The sequence below is a fragment of the Anolis sagrei genome, chromosome 3, assembly GCF_037176765.1.
Source record: "Anolis sagrei isolate rAnoSag1 chromosome 3, rAnoSag1.mat, whole genome shotgun sequence".
Lineage (NCBI taxonomy): Eukaryota > Metazoa > Chordata > Lepidosauria > Squamata > Dactyloidae > Anolis > Anolis sagrei.
In genome coordinates, this window is record NC_090023.1 from 25,911,653 (window position 1) to 25,935,157 (window position 23,505).

At 40.8% G+C, this 23,505-nt stretch overlaps 1 protein-coding gene across 2 annotated transcripts in view; it reads right to left on the reverse strand.

Moving 5' to 3' along the window:
- ALKBH8 (alkB homolog 8, tRNA methyltransferase) overlaps window positions 1-23,505 on the reverse strand; it is an 80,372-nt gene that overhangs the window by 18,129 nt on the left and 38,738 nt on the right. The window contains exons 8-10 of one of the 2 annotated variants that reach the window (XM_060771008.2): window positions 13,385-13,491; window positions 7,920-8,071; window positions 5,476-5,732 (exon numbers count right to left, since the gene is read on the reverse strand). In XM_060771008.2, the coding sequence (XP_060626991.2) occupies window positions 5,476-5,732; window positions 7,920-8,071; window positions 13,385-13,491 (516 nt within the window). The remainder of the gene's footprint in view (window positions 1-5,475; window positions 5,733-7,919; window positions 8,072-13,384; window positions 13,492-23,505) is intronic. The other variant, XM_060771009.2, reaches the window with a different exon arrangement.

The window sequence follows — 23,505 nt, forward strand, 5'->3', positions numbered from 1 at the left end:
TATCTAAACCAATTGGGAAAGCATTGTTTCATATTCACTCCAGCTACTCTACTTCTTTCTCCACTGCAAGAAGCCACTAATAACTTCACCCCACCTCATCCTCCTCTATATAAAGAGTCTGCACATTGTAAAAATGTTCAAGTCTTTCAAAGTGAAAGGTTTATTGTTATTATCATTATCACTGGCAGAAGCATTTATCTCTGTTCTTTCTATTCACTTAGAAAGTTTAAGTTGCTATTAAAAACCCTGTCTGGAATTATAATGCATCTGCCTCTAGTAATTTATTTTCAACCAGAAGGATTCCGCTGATTTAGATGTTTATGTTTAAATGCTGTAGCTTGAAAATAATGACTAGTTCATTGCGGATATTAACTACATTGTAGACTCCAGTGCCTGAATTATAATACGCTGGAGACAGAAATCTGAAAATCGTAATGCTGTAATGAGGGACATTAAAAAGTCTCCACTTTTTCGTACTCCATCCTAAGAAGGCATTGCAATCTGAGTGAGATTACAAATCGTTGCGTGGGTTTTTCTTTGGGGTGGTTTAAAAGGGGGTTCCACGTTGCTTTTCAGATAAAATAAATTGTTGTTTTAATGCCATTCTATATTCAATATCAACCAGAGCTAGTTGCTGAAAAGCCAGATTAAATGTACCAAGCAGCCACAGGCCAGCAGCCTTAGAGGGGAGTTACACTGGCACAGAATCTCTCCAGGAAAACAGCAATGGCACCATAGGTAATGCTTGTTAGTATTGCATAGAAGAAAGCAATGGTAAACCACTGCATAGGAAAAGGCACAGGAAAACTATACCTACGGCATTTTACTTTAAAAAAATAATATTTGATTTCATATTTCCCTTAAGGCAAGATTTTAACATAGGAAATATGTCTAATGTTTCCAGATCCCTAAAAGCATCTTCTGAAACAACCTGGGTGTAATCTATACCATATTCCCCATAGGATAGCCTTTTACAAAATAATTATTAAAATACACATTAACTTTGACTCTATCATACCATAAATATCCATGCCAGCCAAACCTCAGGTCATTCCCTTCCACCTCAAATGGTCTTTTATTTCTCAACATCACCCATTCTTTCATCCAAACCAAACAAGAGGCTGAAAAATACAGTTTCAAATCAGCTAAACCGAGTAGGGCTATACCTGACAATGCAACTAGACACAAACTGATATTCAGCTGCTGACATGCACAGAGGTGGAAGAAAAGCCCAAAGCTGCAAAAAAAAAAAAAAAAAAAAGAAGAAGAAGAAAGAAAGAAAGAAAGAAAAAAGAAAAAAAGAAAGAAAGAAAGAAAAGAAAAAGAAAAAAACGGAATGTGGAAGCATGGAGCTGAACAGTGAATAAAAGCCATGTACTGATATGATGGACTGATAAGTTTCTAAAAGTTTCCATATGATTTAATGGTTTTTAACCAGGAAATTTTAAATACTATTTATATTTAATACTGTTTTAATGTTTGTAAATTGGTATATTTTAAACTGTAAGCTAATACTTTTATGTTAAGTCATTCCAACTCCCCTTCGGGAGAGACAAAGTGGGGTATAAATTTAACAACAACAACAATAAAAAGACAAAGACACAAAGCCTTGAATCTCATTAGAAGTAAAGGTTCCCTAACCCAGCCTTTCTCAACCTGGGGGTATTTTCTGTTGGTCATGGAAGCTCTGTGTGTCAACTTTGGTTCAATTCCATTGTTGGTGGAGTTCAGAAGGCCTTTTTGATTATAGGTGAACAATAAATCCCAGCAACTACAACTCCCAAATGACAAAATCAATCACCCGCCCCCAAAACCCCACCAGTATTCAAATTTGAGCGTATTGGGTATGAAAATACATCCTGCTTATCAGATATTTACATTACGATTCAAAACAGTAGCAAAATTACAGTTATGAAGTAGCAACAGAAATAATTTTATGGTTGGGGGTCACCACAACATGTATTAAGGGGTCGTGGCATTAGAGAGGTTGAGAAACACTGCCCTAACCGAACTGAAGATGTCACACTTTGGACATATCAAGAGACAATATGTCTCACTGGAAAATACAATAATTCTGGGTAAAGCAGAAGGCATAAAGAAGCCACAGAATGGGTGGATTGAATCAGAGTCCTGAGTCTATGAGGGTTGAGTAGTGTAGTTGAAGGCCAGGGCTTTTTTTTGGGGGGGGGGGGAGGTCTCATTCAGAGGGTGTTATAAGTCAAATATGACCTGACAATAAATAACAATGATAATACTAGCTCTGTAAAAGAATACCCTCCCTTCGGAGCTGTTCAACCTAAAAAGATGCACTCGTTGAATAGCTAATTTAGATTGTAGACATGGCAGAGGCAGCACAATGGTATTCTAAATTATGTCAGTTGATCAAACTTTGAACCTTTAATTTCAGTGTGGGAGGACTGTTTGACACACTAGTTCTATGCATATTTACCAGTGAATATATTCCACTCTTTTTAATGGAGAATATGCCATAAATCGAAAGCTGAATCATAAATACACGCGCACACATACTCATGCATAGGGCTCCAACCTAAATCATCATATGGATTCAGCAACAGAGAAGAAAAACTTCAGAGTTTAGAAAACTTACTTTAAAATATATATAAATAACTTCTTCTAGCTACTGACTAGTGCTTTCAGGGACTTGTAATCCAAAAAGTAAAGTTGCCAAGCTGTAAAAAGCATCCTATATTTGCTATTAATCAAACAAAAAATAGCAATGCCAGAAGCTATCTTGCAAGTTTCTCCACTGCAAAATAACTAAACTCTGAGAAACATGAAAAGAAATGGATAAGAAGAGAACAAACAGCACTTGCCTCACTGGTCCCTACAAACCACAATCAGCTCCTGTTCCTATCAAGGTTATTCAAGAAGTACCTGGAGAAAACTACTGCCTGCAAAGGAAATGGCAATAATCTTCAGAATTGCTCCCTTCCTGAATGCAGGGTTGTGTCTTTCATGACTAGCACTAGGAAATTTCCAATATGAAACTCAGGGCAGTTCCTTTCAAATATTGCAAACACTGTTAATAGACATACAGTATTACTCTGATAAAATTTAATAAGAGGAGAAGTCTGTTGCTATAAAATTGGATTTTTTTTCCCTTTGACCACAGATATATGTGCTAAGGGCTTACAGTTTCTAAGTCTACCAGAAAAGACCACAATAGGGAACAAAGGCACAGGTTTGTGAATACAGATCCTGTTGTTTACATAGGATAAACATCTTGTCCACCTTGTACCATAAAGAATATTGTTTCCAGAGCTGAGAGAAAGAGCGGAACACACGGCCTTCTCTATGCACTGTATATCTAATTTTCTGGTCATGATTTTAGTACACATTCACTAGGGCATAGAAATGAGTTTAGCAGCATTGGCTTAGTACTATACGAACCCACCATTCTTGTGTTGTTTGAACTATAAGCAGTAAATAATCTTGACTCCTAGGGCATGATATGGAGGACAGAATGGATTCTGAAAATATCAAAGTTGCCTACCTTTGCTGTAGGTATTTACTCTACTTCTTTCTCCCCAAGCTGGCACTTTAAACCACAACTATAAAAAGTGGTCTAAAGCTGAAATAGCTTTCCTGGGGCTTTAATCTTCAAGCACAGTCTGAAAAATGTCACTTCACTGTTGGTACTATCATTGTTTCCTTGACTTTTCCAGAAATGATTACCTACACTTTCTCTAGGCAGGTAGCATTATGGGTAATAAATCCAGCATGAATCCCAGCACAGTCAAGCAAATTGGCTGGGTTCGTAATGGCCAGATTCATTCTGTTAAAATGCAGGGTAGCAATTTTAAGACACACTCAAGATGGTAAGTTCAAAAGGCATTAGAAATCTACAAGCTGGAATGAGTTGCAAGAAGCACAGTCTCTCAGACTAGGTTCAAAGACCAAGCATTAACTATTGTTTCCTGATTTAGATGTCATGACAAAATATGTTGGGTACCAAAGTAAAAGTGAAGCTGGCAAGGGGCGCACATGCATAATGCCACTCAACTCCTTGCAGTTTTAAAAGGTCTTGTTGTAGTTCAGCCTTTGATTGTGCCTGCACCTGATGTCACTAGGGATTCTGGAACTGCAAGCCAGCAGGATGTTTCTGGGGAATTTGGGCAGCAGGAGATTTTAAGCCCTGAAACTGAGTGGTCTCTTGAAGGCCTCAGTCTAGAAAAGGGCCCAGAGAAGCTATTTACTAGGGAAGCAAGGTCAGAGTAAGAATGAGCACAGAGTTTGAGATTCCAGGTGGACAGACTAATGAGCCGATAGATAGGAGATTTATGTTCTATGAACACAGGGCTGCTCAGCAGAGTTTGCGAAGGTCAAAACACTTGTTAACCAAACAGTTGTTATGAGTTTCTTAGGGGAGGAGGCATTTTGTGCCTATATAAGCAAGGCCAGAAGGCTTTTTCATCAGTCTGGTCAAAGTTGATGTTTGAGGATACATCTATTGCCAAGTCAAGCCTGCTAAGAGATTTCTAGTTCCATGTTTCCGGTTTCTCAAGTTCCATGCTTCCAAGTTTCAAAATTTGTTTCTGAATCTTGTGTTTTGGATTTATTTTGCTTTTGTATTCCTGGTCTTTGAAGCTACTCTTGTACCTCAAATTCTGTGGACTATGGTTTGTATACTATTCTAGTATAGTATACTATACTATACTATTTAGACTTTGGTTTGTATACTATTCTGCTGATCTTCTTTTTATATACATTCTTCAATAAACTGCATTGCTGATTTTACTTGGACTGGAGTGTGGTGTTAAGCACAGAATTGTCCCCAGCCCTGGACAACAACAGGTGTTAGCCTTCTTTGCCAAAGAGTCCTGGTGTCTTCGCAAACTACAAACCCATGATTCCATAACATTAAGCCATAGCAATGAAAGTGGTGTCAAACTGCAATCACTCTACAGTGTAGATGCACCTTCAATCACTATGCTATTAGCCACCTCAAAGGTCTTTTTTGATAATCAACCAGGGGTGAAGAAAGTATTGAACAAAAGGAAGAACAGAAGAAAGCTTTTCATATAGGGAAAATACCAGAAACAGCCTTGTCCTTATATTAAACAGCTAGCATCATGAATAGGTACTACTGGACACCTACTAAGAGACACAGCTCAGTGGAAACCCATTAACAAGACACTTTGGCCCTCCTTTGCTTCAGTGCTACACATTGTTTTTTCACTGACTTCCCACTCTGAACCAGACAAAAGTAATGGTGAGAAGAAAAAGGCTTGGCTTGTTTGCTTTCTGGTTTACTGCTGATCAATTAATCAGAGGATCACAAAGATGTGGAAGAAGAGCAACAGCAGCTGGTGATAAATGAAGAAGTAAATGCATTAAGGAAGGGAGTTCACTGGAAGTATCTTAAGCATAGATCATTAAACACCAGGAGCCGGTGCCACGGTCCACAAATGATATCCTTCAAAGCAAGGAGAAATGCAAATAACAATGCCTTACCACGTACATGTCCTTGCTGACTCCTAAATACTTTCCATTCCCACAGCCAACATCAGCCACAATTGCCCCGTGTGGTAAAGCTCTAAGGAATTCAATTACTCGTGGCCACGGGCTGTGCCTGGTGCTGCTGAAATGCAGGGCGATCTGTTCGTACACATCATGGACATACTCTTTCTCCAGCTTTGAGGCTTCACTTTCACTGTCAGGGAATGAAGGTGCTGTGACTTTGCACTGGCTGTCACACACTGAAGGATAAGCTGGCGAGAAGAGAGGAAACGATAAGAAGATATTTATTTTTAAAGGAAATGCTATACTTTTTAATGGTTATTGTTGTGTGCCTTCATTTCCGACTACAGTGACCCTATCATGGGGTTTCTTGATAAGATTTGTTCCCTGAAGGTTTTCCTTTGCCTTCCTCTGATACTGGATCATTTGATCTGCCCAAGGCCACCCAGAAGATTTCCATGCTCAAATGGGGATTCAAACCCCTGTTTCAAGAGTAATAGTCCAATACTCAAACTGCTTACTCACTTCTGTTTGATTAAATGTATTTAATGGCAAAGGCACTGAAAATTGAATTGCCAATCTTGTATCTTCATTTAAAATTGCAAATCTAACTAGTTCAAATAATGGAAACAGCTCTCTTTGTCTATTATCAAGGAAGCAATCTTCCTTTCAAACAACATTTGACTAATACCCAACAGTTAAAATGGGATAATGTAAGAATTAGAATTGGGCAACTTCCCAATGCTGGATGGCCACAGAAGATCTCTCAGAAACCAACAATGGCTGGACTGCTACCAAGTTTGTCCACTCTGCTAAAGTTGCTGCCCTAATTTAACAATATGTTCTAGAGTGTTCTCCTGCAACACAGATGCCTGACTGTGTACAGGATGGAGTGTCTCTTCCTCTTCTGGAAGGCAAAAAATGCATTGGTTTTGGCACTGTAGGTAGTGTATTGTCAAAGGCTTTCATGGCCAGAATCACTGGGTTGTTGTAGGTTTTTTCGGACTATATAGCCATGGTCTAGAGGCATTCTCTCCTGACGTTTTGCCTGCATCTATGGCAAGCATCCTCAGAGGTAGTGAGGTCTGTTGGAACTAGGAAAAAGAGTTTATATATCTGTGGAATGACCTGGGTGAGACAAAGGACTCTTGTCTGCTGGAGCTAGGTGTGAATGCCTCTAGACCATGACCATATAGCCCGAAAAAACCTACAACAACCCACTGTAGGTAGTGATGGTAGCAGCATCTACATTAATAATAATAATAAAATTATTATTATTGTTGTTAGATACACAACAATACTGGTACAAAGCAAATAAGATCACCATGCTGGCATTATTGTTGTTGTTGTTATTCCACTTTATCTCTCTAAAAATGACACTCAAAGCTATGGGAGCAAAACAAAAGGGGGTGACATGTCTGTGTGATGTCTGACCATCCTGTCAATAAGAGAATCAAGGTGCCAGTATAGACAGATTACTGTTCAGTTTATATTCCACTGCTGGAAAATACTTCCACTAATCTTCTCTTTTCCCATCTATATAGTTATCACCTTTAATTACACAGCCCAACAATAACAACAATAATATACTTGGTGTTTTGGTTTTTAGGCCTATCCCTCCCCTCCTTTCGTAAGAGCTTGAAGACCTGGTGGTTTCAACAAGCCTTTGAAAATGGCCAGTTCTGACTCAGCCCCACACATTGTCTAATATGGCCTTATTCTTCCTACCAATTACCCAGATCATTTCCTCTAGTTGGCCCTGGAATGAACAGCCACAGACCCGTACCTAATATTATTGTTGCCTGCCATAGCATTGCATTTGGTTCCCGGGCCCCCTAGAATTTTTGGGCTTGCACAGATCTTGGCCCGGCCTTTTAGATTTTTTTAAATTGCTTTGAACAGGCAGGATTACTTTTGATATATTTGTGTTATGGCGACAATTTGTAAACATATTTTGTTTTGTTAGTCTTATGGTTGTGTTTTTGCTTTGTATGTTTTGTGATTTTTACCTGGGAACCGCTCTGAGTCCCCTCGGGGAGATAGAGCGGTATATAAATAAAGTTTTTTTATTATTATTATTATTATTATTTCGAACATTTATTCAGAAAATTGCATTGGATGGGCCACATCCATTCTAATTTCTTAGATATGGTTACCATGACTTGCTATGGTCAAGTAGATGGCAACTGGTATATGGCACATGTTCTGTATCTCAAAATCTAGAGATGATGGGGGGAAACTGGTGCTATTTCTGAAATCAGCAGGTCAGATACATCCAGAAACAGGTCTAACATTTGAAGCACCAAAATGTGTGTTGGCCAGGGTTATTTTTCTTCCTCACAGTATAAAATTAATTCATTAATGACAAGCACAGTGCCCCTCCTTGTGATTCCCATCAACACATGTATAGGGTCTAATGTCTGTGATCCAAAACTTACAGCACTTGCAAGGTCCTCTCCTCACTTTCCTGAAGGTGAAAGATGTCCGTGTCTCTCTTTTGTTTAAAGTTAAATCTCCAATGTCAGCAGTGACTGTTCCAACTTTTTGCTCCTGAGATGCTTGAACAATGTCAAATTTCCTGGGTGTGATGCTTTAAAACAGAGCATAAGTCAATGATGGGATTGATGTAATTTCTTTTATTTTTTGCTTTCAGTGTTTTCATGGCATTTTTACCCAAATATTTATTTATTTACTGTATTTGTATACTGCCTTTCTCAGCCCATGGGCGACTCATAAATATAGCACCTATATTTAAATAATTTTTTTCTTGAAAAATCCACAACATGCTGAGTCAGGAGACTGAATATTAATGATGAACACAAACACTCATTTGTCGCATGCTATCATTTGCATCTTTCATAGAATGATTCTTGCTAATAAGAAACCCAGTCCATAAGTGTCCATAAGCATCATCAGGATGGCAGCCAACACAGAACTACTGAGAAATAAGATAAAAGTATCAGGGTTGGTCGCCTGGAATACTAAAAGGGGCTCTCCAATCAGCAATGTTGTATAGCAAGCCACCTCCAATTGGCATAAAGTATTTGCTTCAATTACTTTCAGTAACAAACCAGAGTGACCAAACTTCCCAAAGATTTGGAAACCAATCCTTAAGAGGAATGACCTGGGGAGCTGGGTATCCTTATCTGGGAGACAACTGCAAGGTGGCATATCTGAAGAGATGTCATGTAGAGTCAACTCATTTTCTGTTGCTCCATAGACTACAGTAGTGGTTCTCAACCTGTTTTTGGCCTACAACTCCCAGAAATCCCAGCCAGTTTACCAGCTGTTAGGATTTCTGGGATTTGAAGGCCAAAACATCTGGGGACCCATAGGTTGAGAATCAGTGAACTAAAGAATGAATTGATGGATCCAAATTACAAGGAAAGATGTTCCGTCTTTTTGCCTCCTTGCTTTTTTAATTTCTGCATCAACAGCGTTGTGTAAGAATTGTGTGGCTTGGATATTTTCCCATTTCAATACTACACATAGAGGTAAAGATTGCGGTACTTCTCTATGATATGGCTAGGATTTCCCCTATACAAATTGAGAGGTAGAGACTATTGACTACACTGAGTGAGTTCTGTACAGAGGTGCCTGCTGAAGGTGAGGCTGTCTTCCACTATTTAATTGAGCTGCCAAATGTCTAACTCTCCTGGGAACAAATTCATCCTCTGCCCTCTGTTAAACAGATTCCCCTTGAAACAGATATGTACACTGCTAGGAGGCAGCAATATTTTTATTACTATGCAAGTTGCAATTTTTACTTTGGCTGCTAGAAAATTAAAATCCAAACAAGACAGAATTAATTGGGTAAATAGAACCATCTCTTCCCTTCTAAAGCTTTTTGTACCTACGTCTTTTTATGTAGGATTTGATGTGACTTTTGCGGCAAAACCATATTATAAAACTCACTTCTAGCCATTTTAGTTCTGCTACATATAACTGTTTGATTCATATAAATGACATATTAAGTTTGTAGATAGTAATTTGATTTTAAAATGTATTCTGCATTTGATTTTATGTTCAAATTGATCCATATGTATAAACAATAATAATGTTACAGTTACGATTTTGGATTGACAACTTATTGAGCGCTTTGCCGTTTTAATGTGAAAGATAGCATGTAAAACATATTTTCCAAAAATAGATCAAGAAGTAAAGCCCAGGAGCTATTGCTTGTCAAAGTAAATAATACAAGTAGTATGATTCTTTGGCTCTTTCACACTTTTTTCATGTCAGGAGCAACTTGAGACACTGCAAGTCGTTTCTGGTGTGAGAGAATTGGCCGTCTGCAAGGATGTTGCTCAGAGAATGCCTGGATGTTTTACCATCCTGTGGGAGGCTTCTCTCATGTCCTCACATGAGAAGCTACAGCTGACAGATGGGAGCTCACCCTCTCCCCAGATTCAAACCGCCGACTTTCAGTCAAGCAGTCCTGCCGACATAAGGGTTTAACCCATTGTGCTACTGGGGGCTCCTCTTTCACACTACACAGTGGTATCAACATGATTCCACTTTTATTGCCAAGGTAGTATCCCACAGAATCCTGGTACCTGTAATTTTAAGAAAAATAATTATAATTCTCATTTAGAGAACTTTACTGCCTCATCAAACTACAAACCTTGGGATTCCAGTGAATGCAGACAGGGCAGTTTAAGTAAAATATAAGCACTACAACTGTATAGTGTGAAAGAACATCAAGAAAGAGGAATATGTTGCCTTCTTCATTGGTCTGTGCAGTGTAAACAGTACCATTTCTGTTTACAAGGGAATCATAAATTCTCTTGGGAAGCTTTACTAACTCATTTCGGCTAGAATTCTGTTGGTCAGTCCCAACAGGTGAAAAACTTAGCAACCAGCTGCTCAATGGTAAACCAACATCATGTTGCTGTTGCTCCAGCTGAATGTCTTCAACACATGCTTTGACTGATGGGGATCCTAAAGCAACTCTATGATGGTGTTTTCTTGGCAAGATTAGTCCAGAGCCAGGTTTTTAATGCTCTCCTCTGAGGCTGGAAGAGTGTGGATTTCCAGTGGATTTCCACAGGTGTTTGGAGGTCTGAGTCCTGGTCTCCTGGGGTCCTAGTTCAATATTCGAACACTACAATAACTCTGACTCAACAGATAGCAAAAACCAGATGATTCTATGGATCTACTCTAGTTACGCTAACACTAGGATTTAGACCAGTGGTTCTCAACCTGTGGATCCCCAGATGTTTTGGCCTTCAACTCCCATAAACCTTGCAGCTGGTAAACTGGCTATGATTTCTGGGGGTTGTAGGCCAAAACACCTGGGAACCTACAGGTTGAGAACTACTGATTTAGACCAATGTATGCAGTTCTTGCATTATCCCAGACATAAAAAACTTCGGCCCTACAGGCTGTTAGGAATTGTAGGTGTTGAAGTCCAAAACACCTAGAGGTTTGCACTATCCTCTTCTGTTCTGAAAAACTAGAACAAGTTTCCTCCACAAAGAGAGAGTCCAATGAGGGTCTGCAATGATGACCCCCTCCATTGATCTATTTTTAGTCTTCCTCAAATAAAAAATCCAAATCACACAGGACGCACTTGACTTTTTTGGAAGTCTAACAGCACTTCAGGAAGCTTTCCAGAAGCACTTACACTATATGTTCCAGAGTGCTCTACAGCTAAATCTCTCAAATGCTTTTAGCGCTTATTGCACTTAGCACTTAATGTGGCACATCAGCTTCTATCCATTCAGTGCCTTCAGCATCTCCCTAACTCTGCAGATCCATAAAATCACAAGAGAGACAGTAAGAACAAATTAGTGCAATAGAAAAGATAGGTGTTTAGATAAGTTACTTATTTGAGAACAGAACTTCACAATCCTCAAGACAACATGGATACAGCCATGCTGATTGCAGGATTTAGTTCAAAAGTAATTTCTCCAGTCTTTGGTAAGAAAGCAGCAAAATTTCCACAAACATCTATTCTCTATTTGATGGACCAATGAGAAGGAAAGATGCGTTGGGTCTCTCTTTCTCAGGCAAATCTGTAGAATGCCACATTTTTCTAATGCCAAGCTTTAGTCTCATCTTGCGATTCAGCTACATTACTCCAGAATTTGTTTCTAGGAGAAAACCAGCATGCTCTCCAGTGGACTAGCTTGCACTAAAAGCCCCACAAAATTGCTGACTTCAAAGTCAGCACACGACTCTCAGCAAGACAAGCATTCAGCCTATTATTGACTTCCACTGCTCAAAAGCTGAGTTCAGTTCTGTCAGAATGAACTACAAAAAAGATTTAAAAAAATCTTCCCAAACTAGAGCAAACCATAGCTAAAACGTTCCTATAGATTCACAATATATGCATTATTTCAAGCATCCTGTGAATTTTCTAAATCTTATTATCACCTTCAGGCAAAGATGGAGAACCCCTTTTAGCCTGGGGAACTATATGTGGAAATTGTAAAGGGTCTTGGGAACAACTTTCCATTCTTAGCTGAGGTCTAAGGCACAGGGCCAAAACAGGGTGGCAAGGCTGGATGGCATTCTCACCAACTTGCACACTGTATTGTCGAAGGCTTTCATGGCCAGAATCACTGGGTTGTTGTAGGTTTTTCGGACTATATGGCCATATTCTAGAAGCATTTGCTCCTGACATTTCACATCTGTGGTAAGCATCCTCAGAAGTTATGTGGTCAGTGGTTCCCTTGATGTATGGTAAGAACACTGGCAGACCATGCAAAAAGAATTTGCAAACCCTACCTCCTCCAAGATGAACTGAACCACCTAAACTGGGCTTTACAGGCCAATGGATACTCCACCACAGACATCAGAAGAGCTGCAAGACCAAGAACAAGCCACAAGAGTAAAGACAAAGATCCACCCAGAGGAAAAGTGTTCTTCCCATACATTAAGGAAACCACTGACCACATAGGGAAGCTGATGAGGAAACGCAACATACAAACGATCTACAGATCCACTAAAAAAAAATCCAACAAATGTTACGTTCAGCAAAGGATGAGAGGGATCTTCTCACCTCTGCTGCCATATACCATGCAGCTGTGGACAAGTCTACATAGGGCCCACCAAAGGCAGCATTGCCCAAACATGAATCAAGGAACATGAAAGGCACTGCAGACTAACTCAACCTGAGAAGTCAATCATAGCTTAGCACCTGATGAACCAACCTGCACACAGCATATTATTTGAGGACACAGAAATGCTGGACCACTCTAACAACTACCATGTCAAGCTACACAGAGAAGCCACTGAAATCCACAAGCATGTGGACAATTTCAACAGAAAGGAAGAAACCATGAAAATGAACAAAATCTGGCTACCAGTACTAAAAGACTTTAAAATTATAACAGTAAATAAAAACAAAACTCAAACACAGGGGAGCTCCAGACAAGAAACAATCAGGAACACCTAATCACTTCTCAACAAAGGAATTTACCAGGCAGTAACAAGCCACACCTAAAAACTGTCATGCCATCAAATGCTAATCAAGGTGGTCATTTGAAACATTCACACCTAGCTCCAACAGAAAAATGTTCTTTCTCCCACCCTGGACCTTCCACAGATATATAAACCCATTTTTCCTAGTTTCCAACAAACCTCACAACCTCTGAGGATGCTTGCCACAGATGCAGGCAAAACATCAGAAGAGAATGCTTCTAGAACATGGCCATACAGCCCGAAAAACCTACAACAACCCAAAGTGCATATTTTTGAACAAGCATAAACAACACAGTTCAATTCTATGAACATCTAACCACTGCAACTGGGTGACTCTACGGTAACTTCAAGCAGAATTCATTCATTTCAATAGGGTTCACTATCAACATTTTCCTGTTTCCACATTAAGCTAAGAACATATCCTCCATGGAAACTGAGATCACACTGTAATTAACTTACAAATCTCAACACCTACCCATGAGTCCATAGATAGCGAGATTCTCCAGACATCACAAGCAAACTGCGCTGAGGAAGCATAACTGCTGCTGTCTGTCCATCAGGATGCTTAAAATCCATAACAATCTGCAAAAGAAGGGCAGAATAATATGTTATTTCTTGCAGTTAATTGTATGTATTTTCAGGCTCAGTAATTCAGCATTTGTATGGTGTATGTATAAATAAAAAGCCTCTGCAGTGTCTGGTTTTACAAGGGATTCAGAAAAATTTGTGGATTATAAAGCAATCGGTGGTTCCAATCGTACTACCTATGTAGTATCTCCATTCAGAGGCAGTATATCTCTAACTACCAATTGCTAGAAAATATAGACCAAGGGTTATGATATAGGGCATTCTATACAAAACCTGATCAATCACAGTAGGAAGTGTAATAAGCATTTCAGATGATCGAGGATAGTTCTTCTCATATTCTCCTTGAAAACCATTGGATAAGGATGCACACATCAGATCGTCTGGATTCTCTAATTTCCATCTCTCAAGTTTATACCTCACTGAGAGATTTTTTTCCTCTTTCTAGATGCAGAATCACACACATTTTTACATATTTTTCAACAATTATATCAGCGTTTTTCAACCATCCTAATGCCATGACCCCTTAATACAGTTCCTCATGTTGTGGTGACCCCCAACCATAATATTATTTTTGTTGCTACTTCAGAATTGTAACCTTGCTACTGTTATGAATTGTAATGTAAATATCTGATAAGCAGGATGTATTTTCATTCACTGGAACACATTTGGCACAAATACCCAAAAAATTATGATTTTGTCATTTGGGAGTTGTAGTTGCTGGGATTTAGAGTTCACCTACAATCAAAGGGCATTCTAAACTCCACCAACAATGGAATTGAACCAAACTTGGAACACAGAATTCCTATGACCAAAAGAAAATACTGGAAGGGTTTGATGGGCATTGACCTTGAGTTTTGGAGTTGTAGTTCACCGACATCCAGAGAGCACTGTGGACTCAAACAATGGTCAATCTGGACCAAACTTGGCGTGAATCCTCCATATGCCCAAATGTGAACACTAGTGGTGTTTGGGTAAAATAGACCTTGACACTTGGAAGATGTAATTGCTGGGATTTATAATTCACCTACAACCAAAGAGCATACTGAACCCACCAACGATAGTATTGGGTCAAACTTCCCACATAAAACCCCCATGACCAACAAAAAATACTGGAAGGGCATAGACCTTGAGTTTTGGAGTGTTAGTTCACCTACATCCAGAGAGCAGGAGTAGGGCTTTTGGTGGGAGGCTTTGCCATCTCTTTCCAAAAAAAGAGAAGGACAGGAGACCTTCAGCCTTTTCTGACAAAGGGGTTCCTAAGACCATCAGAAATATGAGTTTTCTGATGGTCTTTGGTGACCCCTCTGAAAACCCCCTTGTGACCCCATCAGGGTCCCAAACCCCAGGTTGATAAACACTGTATTATTATGTATATCCGGGGGGAAATACAGATTTTCCCAGTGAAGCAAAGCACATTTGTGGATATTTTTTTCAATAATATACATTTTATTTTATTTTTTTCATCTGTAGACATTTCACAAACTCTTGTTACTGTTGGATAAATTGAACAGATATTTGTTTGGCTCTGTGTTCATTTCCACACATGCAGATCTCAGTGAGTACCAAAAAGTGGAAAAATCTATCCATTTTGGGGTTTTTTTCTTCACTCAATTCCCACCCTAAGATGAATTTTGTAAACTCTACAGAAGTGACTGGAAATAAGATTTTTCCTCATCTGCGCTGACCAAATTCAGTAGATATATGTATTCCTCACACTGAGAGGTCTATCTTGCACCTGTCTGCCATATTCACTTTAAAGATGAAGAGCCTCATAGAAAAAGAAATGGCAACCATTCAGCACTAACATGGCTCAAATGCACAGGGATGTTGATCATAGATTGATTAATTTAACAGATAATTATCTTAAAACAGATTAATTTGTAGGTATATTAAGATAGTCCCGTCCCCCCATTGAGCATTTTATATCCAAAGTTCATTCTATCATAGAACAGATGTGAAAATTATAGTAATTTATTATAAAAACAAAACTGAAAGAAATTCTTATGCATCACTCTTCTTGAATGAGTCCAGACAACATAATAGCACAGCAGTGCCACCTCTTGTTTCTTCTCTGAAGTGGCAACACGTCTTTTATCATTTTGGGATGGTGGGGTGGTAGTCTCACTAATATCAACCATACCCTTTAAGCAAGACAAAAAAGATTACTACAATGGCCTGGAAAATCAAGAGGAAGCTTATACTGAACAAAAAATGTATGAGGTGGCCCAACTGCAGTCTAAAGTAATACAGTTGAGGAAGGGTAGCTACCATATTTATTCTAACCACCCTGTCAATGATAAAAGATATTCTGGAGATCCTGTAATCCTGATACACATGTATTACAGCAGCATCTATATAAATAAAAATGTAATGTTCGTTTGCGGGATTAACATAAGTCAAAAACCACTGGACGAATTGACACCAAATTTGGACATAATACACCTATCAGGCCAACAAGTGACCATCACTCAAAAAAAACACTGAAAAACACAGCCAAAGAGACTTAAAAAGCCAAAAAACAAAAATTGCATTACAGCGCCCATGCAAAACTACAAGTATACACAAACACACATATATACACACACAAAACACATATACACAGATTGGGCCACAGCAATGCATGGCAGGGGATGGCTAGTAGGATATAATAATGTAAATTAATTCCATGTTTCCAATGGGGCTAGAGATCTAAGAAACCGTCATGTATGTTCTAGAGCTTCTACACCAAAAACACATTTGCAAAGTATGTCTGTTTGAAAACCATACACTACTTGCTGACCAGGAGCAAAGTTAACATGACATGTAATTCACCCAAACTGAGATGGCCCAACACCTGTGCAGTTTGGGTTGTCAAGATCATGAAAGTGCCCCTCGTTTTGCACTACAGGAAACACAGAAAAGAAGAGACTTCGGTGGTGGGCTATGCCAATCTTGATAGATAACAAGCTATGCACCCTTCATGGAAAGACTCATTATTTACCCCAACGCTGCCCTTGCTTAAGGATTGGTCCAAGCTATCTCCCAAACCAAGACAAGTGAACAAGGCGCCTCTTCCCTTGCTGTATTGAAAAGCAGACCAGACTAGGATACATTGATAATTGAACTTAGAAAAGTTATTTCTGGAAAATAGCTCTCCGAATCCCACATTTAATGGTCATACTGGCTGAGGAGTAACTTTTCTGCAGTCTGGATGATACAGTAACCTGCCAGGCTTGTTAAGTGGTTCAGAAAAATCATAGAATTAAAGAGTTGTTTTGTTTTTGTTTTTTGTGTGTGTGTTACGAGCAACTTCTGGCGTGAGAGAATTGGCCGTCTGCAAGGACATTGCCCAGAGCATGCCAAGATGTTTTGATGTGTTACCATACTTGTGGGAGGCTTCTCTCATGCCCCCAAATGGGTAGCTGGAGCTGGCAGAGGGAGCTCATCGCGCTCTCCTCGGATTCGAACCTCCAACCTGTTGGTCTTCAGTCCTGCCAGCACAAGGGTTTAAACCACTGCGCCACCAGGGGTTCCAATCAAAGAGTTGGAAGGAATCATAAGTCAACCCAGCCTCTCATACAAGTCATTGATAAAGTTATTGAATAGTAATGGGCCCAGGACAGTACTCTGTGGAACTCCACTAGTTACTTCTCTGCAGGATTGAGGGTAAGCACCATTTGGGTTCAAACCATCAACAAATTACCAATCCATTTAATAGTACTATTGTCTAGCACACATTTTATTGGCTTATTTGCAAGGATTTCATGGAGTACCTTGTTGAAGGCCTTACTGAAAGCAAGACATGTGTATTCACAGCATTCTTTTATCCACCAAGCTTGCAATTCTGACATATAATAGTTCTGACTTCCAACATCTCACCTCAGCTTCCTACCATATGGCGTTTACCACTTGAAACAGCTATCTCTCCTGGGCTAACAGTAGAGCTAGTCCACATCTTCTCCACTCTTTTTTTTCCCTAGACAGAATCCAACTGAGAAGTGGAGATTCAGAAAGCCAACATTCACCACATGTCACTGTGTCCAGATGCTGCGAAACGTTTGTTTTCCCCTCCTCGAACAGTGAATGAAGACATTTCTATCATGCTTTCTATCTCACCCATCAACACTGTTATCAAATCATGCTGAGATTTTGAAGACTTTTGTTCCCATCTCTGGTTGAAGGTCGATAAGTCTATCGTGCCACTTTTAAGGTCTTTATCCAAGCAGGTCATGTCAAATTGCTACTTCTTTGTCTCACTTCCTCCCACGCCCACAGACACAAAAGGAAAGAAAGAGGCACATTAAATCTTGTGGGCCTCTTTTTAATTCACTAAAGAGTGGCAATCAATAACGCTACTTCTGCCACTGCCAAATCAATCCGTCTCATGACAGCTCTCCTCCGCTGGAACTGTTTCCAATTACTATTTTCATTCTTACCCATTTTCTTTATTCTTAGAGGTGGCAAAGTCAATAAGGATCGAATTTCAAGCATAGCCATGCTGCATCAGTGGGGATTGCAGTCGATAATAAATAAATAAATATGCAGGGTAGCAGGAAGGGAAGGCTAGATGTTTTGATCTCATGCAATCCTTTCCTATCTTGCTTTAACTATTAGAGGAGGGGGAGGAAGCACACGTCTTCACACTCATCTCCTTCCCTTGAAGCGTGAGAGAAAGAGAGAGAGAGAGAGAGAGACGTGTGAAGCTAATAATACTCCTCCGCAGAGTAAACATGACGCTAGAGCCAACGTTCATGACGAGGGATTACGTTTTGGACGTTCAGAGATGCCTAGAAATCAAAGTAGGCACCTGCATTCTAAAAACAGCTCCCGTTACATAAGGCACAAACCAGATAATAAAAAAGAAGGGTAGAAAAGGGGGGCATTATAAAAAGGAAGAAAGGCGGAAGGACATTTGTTGAAGCCATGAAAGTACTTGAATGCTACTTGCTGGGAGATTATGCTACATTTGGTGAACAACAAAGGCGATGGTGAGGAAATCATTGTTACAACAGCAAACTAGTGATCTATTGTTTAGTAAAGTTAGGAGATTCTGTAGCAGTGGCATTTATTTATCATGTCAGGAATGAACCAAACAGTTGTATTGTATTTAAAAAGACACACACACACACACAAAGTTTGCAAACCTGGCATTCTATTAAATGTCCTTTGACCAGTAGATGGCCACTTAGAGTGCCTCTGGTGTTACCATAAGAAGGTCCTCCATTGTGCATGTGGTAGGGCTCAGGTTGCATTGTAGTAGATCAGTGGTTCTCAACCTGTGGGTCCCCAGGTGTTTTGGCCTACAACTCCCAGAAATCCCAGTCAGTTTACCAGCTGTTAGGGTTTTTGGGAGTTGAAGGCAAAAACATCTGGGGACCCACAGGTTGAGAACCACTGTAGTAGATGGTCTGTGGTTTGCTCTTCTCCACTATCGCATGTTGTGGATTCCATTTTGTAGCCCCATTTCTTAAGGTTGGCTCTGCATCTCGTGGTGCCAGAGCGCAGTCTGTTCAGTGCCTTCCAAGTCGGCCAGTTTTCTGTGTGCCCAGGAGGGAGTCTCTCATTTGGTATCAGCCATTGATTGAGGTTCTGGGTTTGAGCCTGCCACTTTTAGACTCTTGCTTGCTCAGGTGTTCCAGCAAGTGTCTCTGTAGATCTTAGAAAACTATTTCTTTATGTAAGTCATTGGCGTGCTGGCTGATATCCAAACAGGGGTTGGGCTGGAGATGTTACTGCCTTGGTCCTTTCACTGTTGGTTGCTACTTCCCTGTGGATGTCAGGTGGTGCAATGCCAGCTAAATAGTATAATTTATCCAATGGTGTAGGGCGCAGACACCCTGTGATAATGTGGAACGTCTCAATAAGAGCCCACATCTACTGTTTTAGCGTGGTGAGATGTGTTCCACACTGGGCATGCATACTCAGCAGCAGAGTAGCATAGCGCAAGGGCAGATGTCTTCACTGTATCTGGTTGTGATCCCCAGGTTGTGCCAGTCAGCTTTTGTATGAGATTATTTCTAGCACCCACTTTTTGCTTGATATTCAGGCAGTGCTTCTTGTAGGTCAGAGAACGGTCCAGGGTAACTCCCAGGTATTGCGGAGTGCTGCAATTCTCCAGTGGGATTCCTTCCCAGGTAATCCTCAGAGCTCAAGATGCTTGTCTGTTCTTAAGATGAAAAGCACATGTCTCTGTTTTAGATGGATTAGGAATCAGCTGGTTTTCCCTGTAATAGGTGGCAAGAGGACCTAGAGCTTCGGAGAGCTTCTGTTCAACCATCTCAAAGCTTCCTGCTTGAGCGGTGATGGCACAATCATCAGCATAGATGAAACTCTCTGTCCCTTCTGGCTGTGGCTGGTCATTTGTGTAAATGTTGAACACTGATGGAGCAAGCACGCTCCCCTGAGGCAGGTAGTTCTTCTGTTTTCGCCATCTCTTTCTTTGGCCCTGGAACTCAACAAAAAAGCTCCTGTTTTGTAGCAGATTTCCTATGAGCTGGGTGAGGTGGTAATCCTTTGTGATATTATTCCGTATATACTCAAGTATAAGCCGACCCGAATATAAGCCGAGGCACCTAATTTTACCACAAAAACTGGGAAAATGCATTGACTCGAGTATAAGCCGAGGGTGGGAAATGCAGAAGCTACTCAAAATGAAGCCAGGAGAAGGTGGGGGAAGGAGGTGGCGAAGCGGCTTTAGGACTGTGCCGCCTGCCACTTTCCCGGCCGAGCCTGTCTTCTCCTGGCTTCAGGACGGGGTCTCGCCTCGTCCTGAAGCCAGGAGAAGGCGGGGGAGGAGGCAGGAGAAGCGGCTTTAGGATCGCGGCACCTGCTGCCTCCCTGGGCTGAACCTGCCTTTCTCCCTTCTCCTGGCTTCAGGATGGGGCCTCGCTTTGTCCTGAAGCCAGGAGAAGGCAGGGGAAGGGGCTGGCGAAGCGGCAGGTGGACTGGGCCCAAAGCCGAAGCGGCTTTGGGCCCACGCCACCTGCCGCTTCCCTGGCTGAGCCTGCCTTCTCCTGGCTTCAGGACGGGGCCTTGCCTCGTCCTGAAGCCAGAAGAAGGTGGTGGAGGTGGCAGGAGAAGCGGTTTTAGGACCGCGCCGCCTGCCACCTCCCCAGGCCGTGCCTGCCTTCTCCTGGCTTAAGGATGGGGCCTCGCCTCGCTTTCCCGGCCGAGCCTGCCTTCTCGTGGTTTCATGACAGGGCCTCACCTCATCCTGAAGCCAGGAGAAGACAGGGGAAAGGGCTGGTGAAGCAGCTTTGGGCCCGCGCCGCCTGCCGCTTCCCCGGCCGAGCCTGCCTTCTCCTGGCTTCAGGACAGTGCCTCACCTTTCCAGGAACCCCCCCCCCCCCTCAAATGCAGAACTCTGAAGCATCCCTTATTTTCAGTATATGCCAGTTTATTCTTTGTAGGAGCTACCTATTATTCTTCAATATGAAGCTGCCCCTGGTTCCTTTCCTCTGGCTACTTGCTTACTTGGAGGTAGGATGTATGCTTGCCATAAACTCCAAAGTATTTGTCATAGTATGCTTGCTATTAAAAACTTTCAGAATTTGAAATAGAGAATTTAATGGTTTTCATGCTGGCTGGCATAAACAAAAACATAACTCCTCTAGGAAAAATAATGCAGGACTCAGGCACCCTTTGAGATTACAAAACCCACAATTGCCTATATTATTAAAGTGCAGCAGCCACCCACGCTCAGCATCTTTAAAAAGACTCCCACATTTTCCTTAGTTGTTTCCTCTTAATGAAGAAAAAATATTTACTGCTGCGTAGTCTTTGTTTTGATTATGTCTTTTGGAGATTTTAGCAATATTGGAGAATACTTCGACCTTCATAAATTCCACTGTGATATGAGCAAGTCTGGCTTGATCTGATCCCTCAAACATGTCAAAACATAGGGATTGCCTCCTTGAATCTGAAAGCAAACACTCTAACCTGGTATTTGCTTTTGAATGCCTGCTAGTCAGATTTCTTTTGAGTGCTAAGGGCATGGCACTTATGTCTTCTCTTTCTTGGTTTTCTAAGAGCCGTTGCAAACTAGGTTCCTGCGGGAGAAAACCTTGCTAGCAAGTCCCTGACGTCATGAGCCTGCGCCTCTCTCCCCGCCCCTTTCTCCGCCCCTTTCTCTTTGCCAGCGTGGTTTTTCCTTTGCTAGGGCAGCATTGCCCGCATTTTCTCTCAGTTGAATTCTGCCAACTGAGAGAAAATGCGGGCAATGCTGCCCTAGCAAAGGAAAAACCACGCTGGCAAAGAGAAAGGGGCGGAGAAAGGGCCGGGGCGAGGGGCAGAGTCTCGTGACATCAGGGACATGCTAGCAAGGTTTTCTCCCGTAGGAACAGAGTTTGCGACGGGCCTAATAGTTAGTAGTGAAATATAGAAAAATGGGTAACAACTGTTCATAGACACTTATTTGTTTTTAAAAAATCATTAATTGTAGACACAAGTAAAGTAATATAAATCTTGATAAGGAAATTCCACTTAGGGTTGTTGTAGGTTTTTTCGGGCTATATGGCCATGTTCTAGAGGCATTTTCTCCTGACATTTTGCCTGCATCTATGGCAAGCATCCTCAGAGGTAGTGAGGTCTGTTGGAAGTAGGAAAATGGGTTTATATATCTGTGGAATGACCAAGGTGGGGCAAAGAACTCTTGTCTGTTAGAGCTAGGTGTGAATGTTTCAAATGACCACCTTGATTAGCATTTGATGGCCTGGCAGTGCCTGGGGCAATCTTTTGTTGAGAAGTTATTAGATGTGCCTGATTGTTTTCCCTCTGTTGTTTTGCTGTTGTAATTTTAGAGTTTTTTTTAATACTGGTAGCCAGATTTTGTTCCACTTACATTTTCACTTTATTTATCTATTTTATTTATTGGGAATTTATTTTGCCATTTTTTCAACATTCCATGGAGGAGATCATTGGACCCCTTTAATTTCTTTTCAGTTTCATTCCTTTTAGTTTCTCTCCATTTTTCTTTATTTAATTCTGATGGGTTATTTTGGAGGGCCTGAAATAATTTCCTTCTTGTTTTAATGTCTCACTTCTCTCTTTTAATTTTTTAATACCCCTTTCCAATGTGTGTTCATAGACACTTTTGATATTATCTTTCATGGAGTCACCAAAACCAGAAGTGGGGAAGTTCAGATCTGGCTTTGGAGTCACCAAAACCAGAAGTTGGGAAGTTCAGATCTCCAAATCCGTCTTCTGATATTCCTGTAATGACTACGTCCCCATTGCCATTGCAGGATCATTTATAGTGGTTTTCTATGGATGTCTTCCCATTTAAAAAAAAAACGTTGGAATGTTTCTCCTAAGACTAAGTTACAGTTATTAACAATATGAGTTCCATGCTTAAAATATACTATCATTCATGATCCCACACATTCATCTTTGGCACACACAAAAAATGTCCCCCGTCCTCCCAAGATCTTCTGTAAGCCACATCTAGCCTTCAGGTCAAAATATGTTACTAACATTTGAGGAGCTCCATATTACTATTCTGCAATTGAGTTATCTTCTTCTCCTGTTATTCCCTGCCAGCATGGCTACAGGTAGAATTAGGCTGCTATAATCACTTACATGGGAGATAAGTCTAATTCAACGCAATAGAGATTATCGCTAAATTTATTGGTGCTCATAGCAACCCTTCATAGGATTTTCTTGGCAGGATTTATGCAAAAAGGTGACCATTATCTTTTTCTCAGGCTCAGAGTACAACTTGCCCAAGACCACTCATGGCATTTCCATGGCTGAGTACATAATCAACCCTGGTCTCCTAGGATCCTAGCCCAATACTCAAAGCAGTATATCACAGTGACTCCATATCCAGTTCTGAACAGACACATATAACATTGTGGTACTAATCTCACCTCATGGTAAAGATTATCCATGAACCTGACTGAATCAATATACCTGCTCTACACCATATAAGTCCTACAAAGGGAAAATGATCGAAGCACTGAATTCATTTTCCCTCCTGCCCCATGTCATAATTGTGTATACCAGTCTTCTAGAGCCTCCTATCTTTCTGAC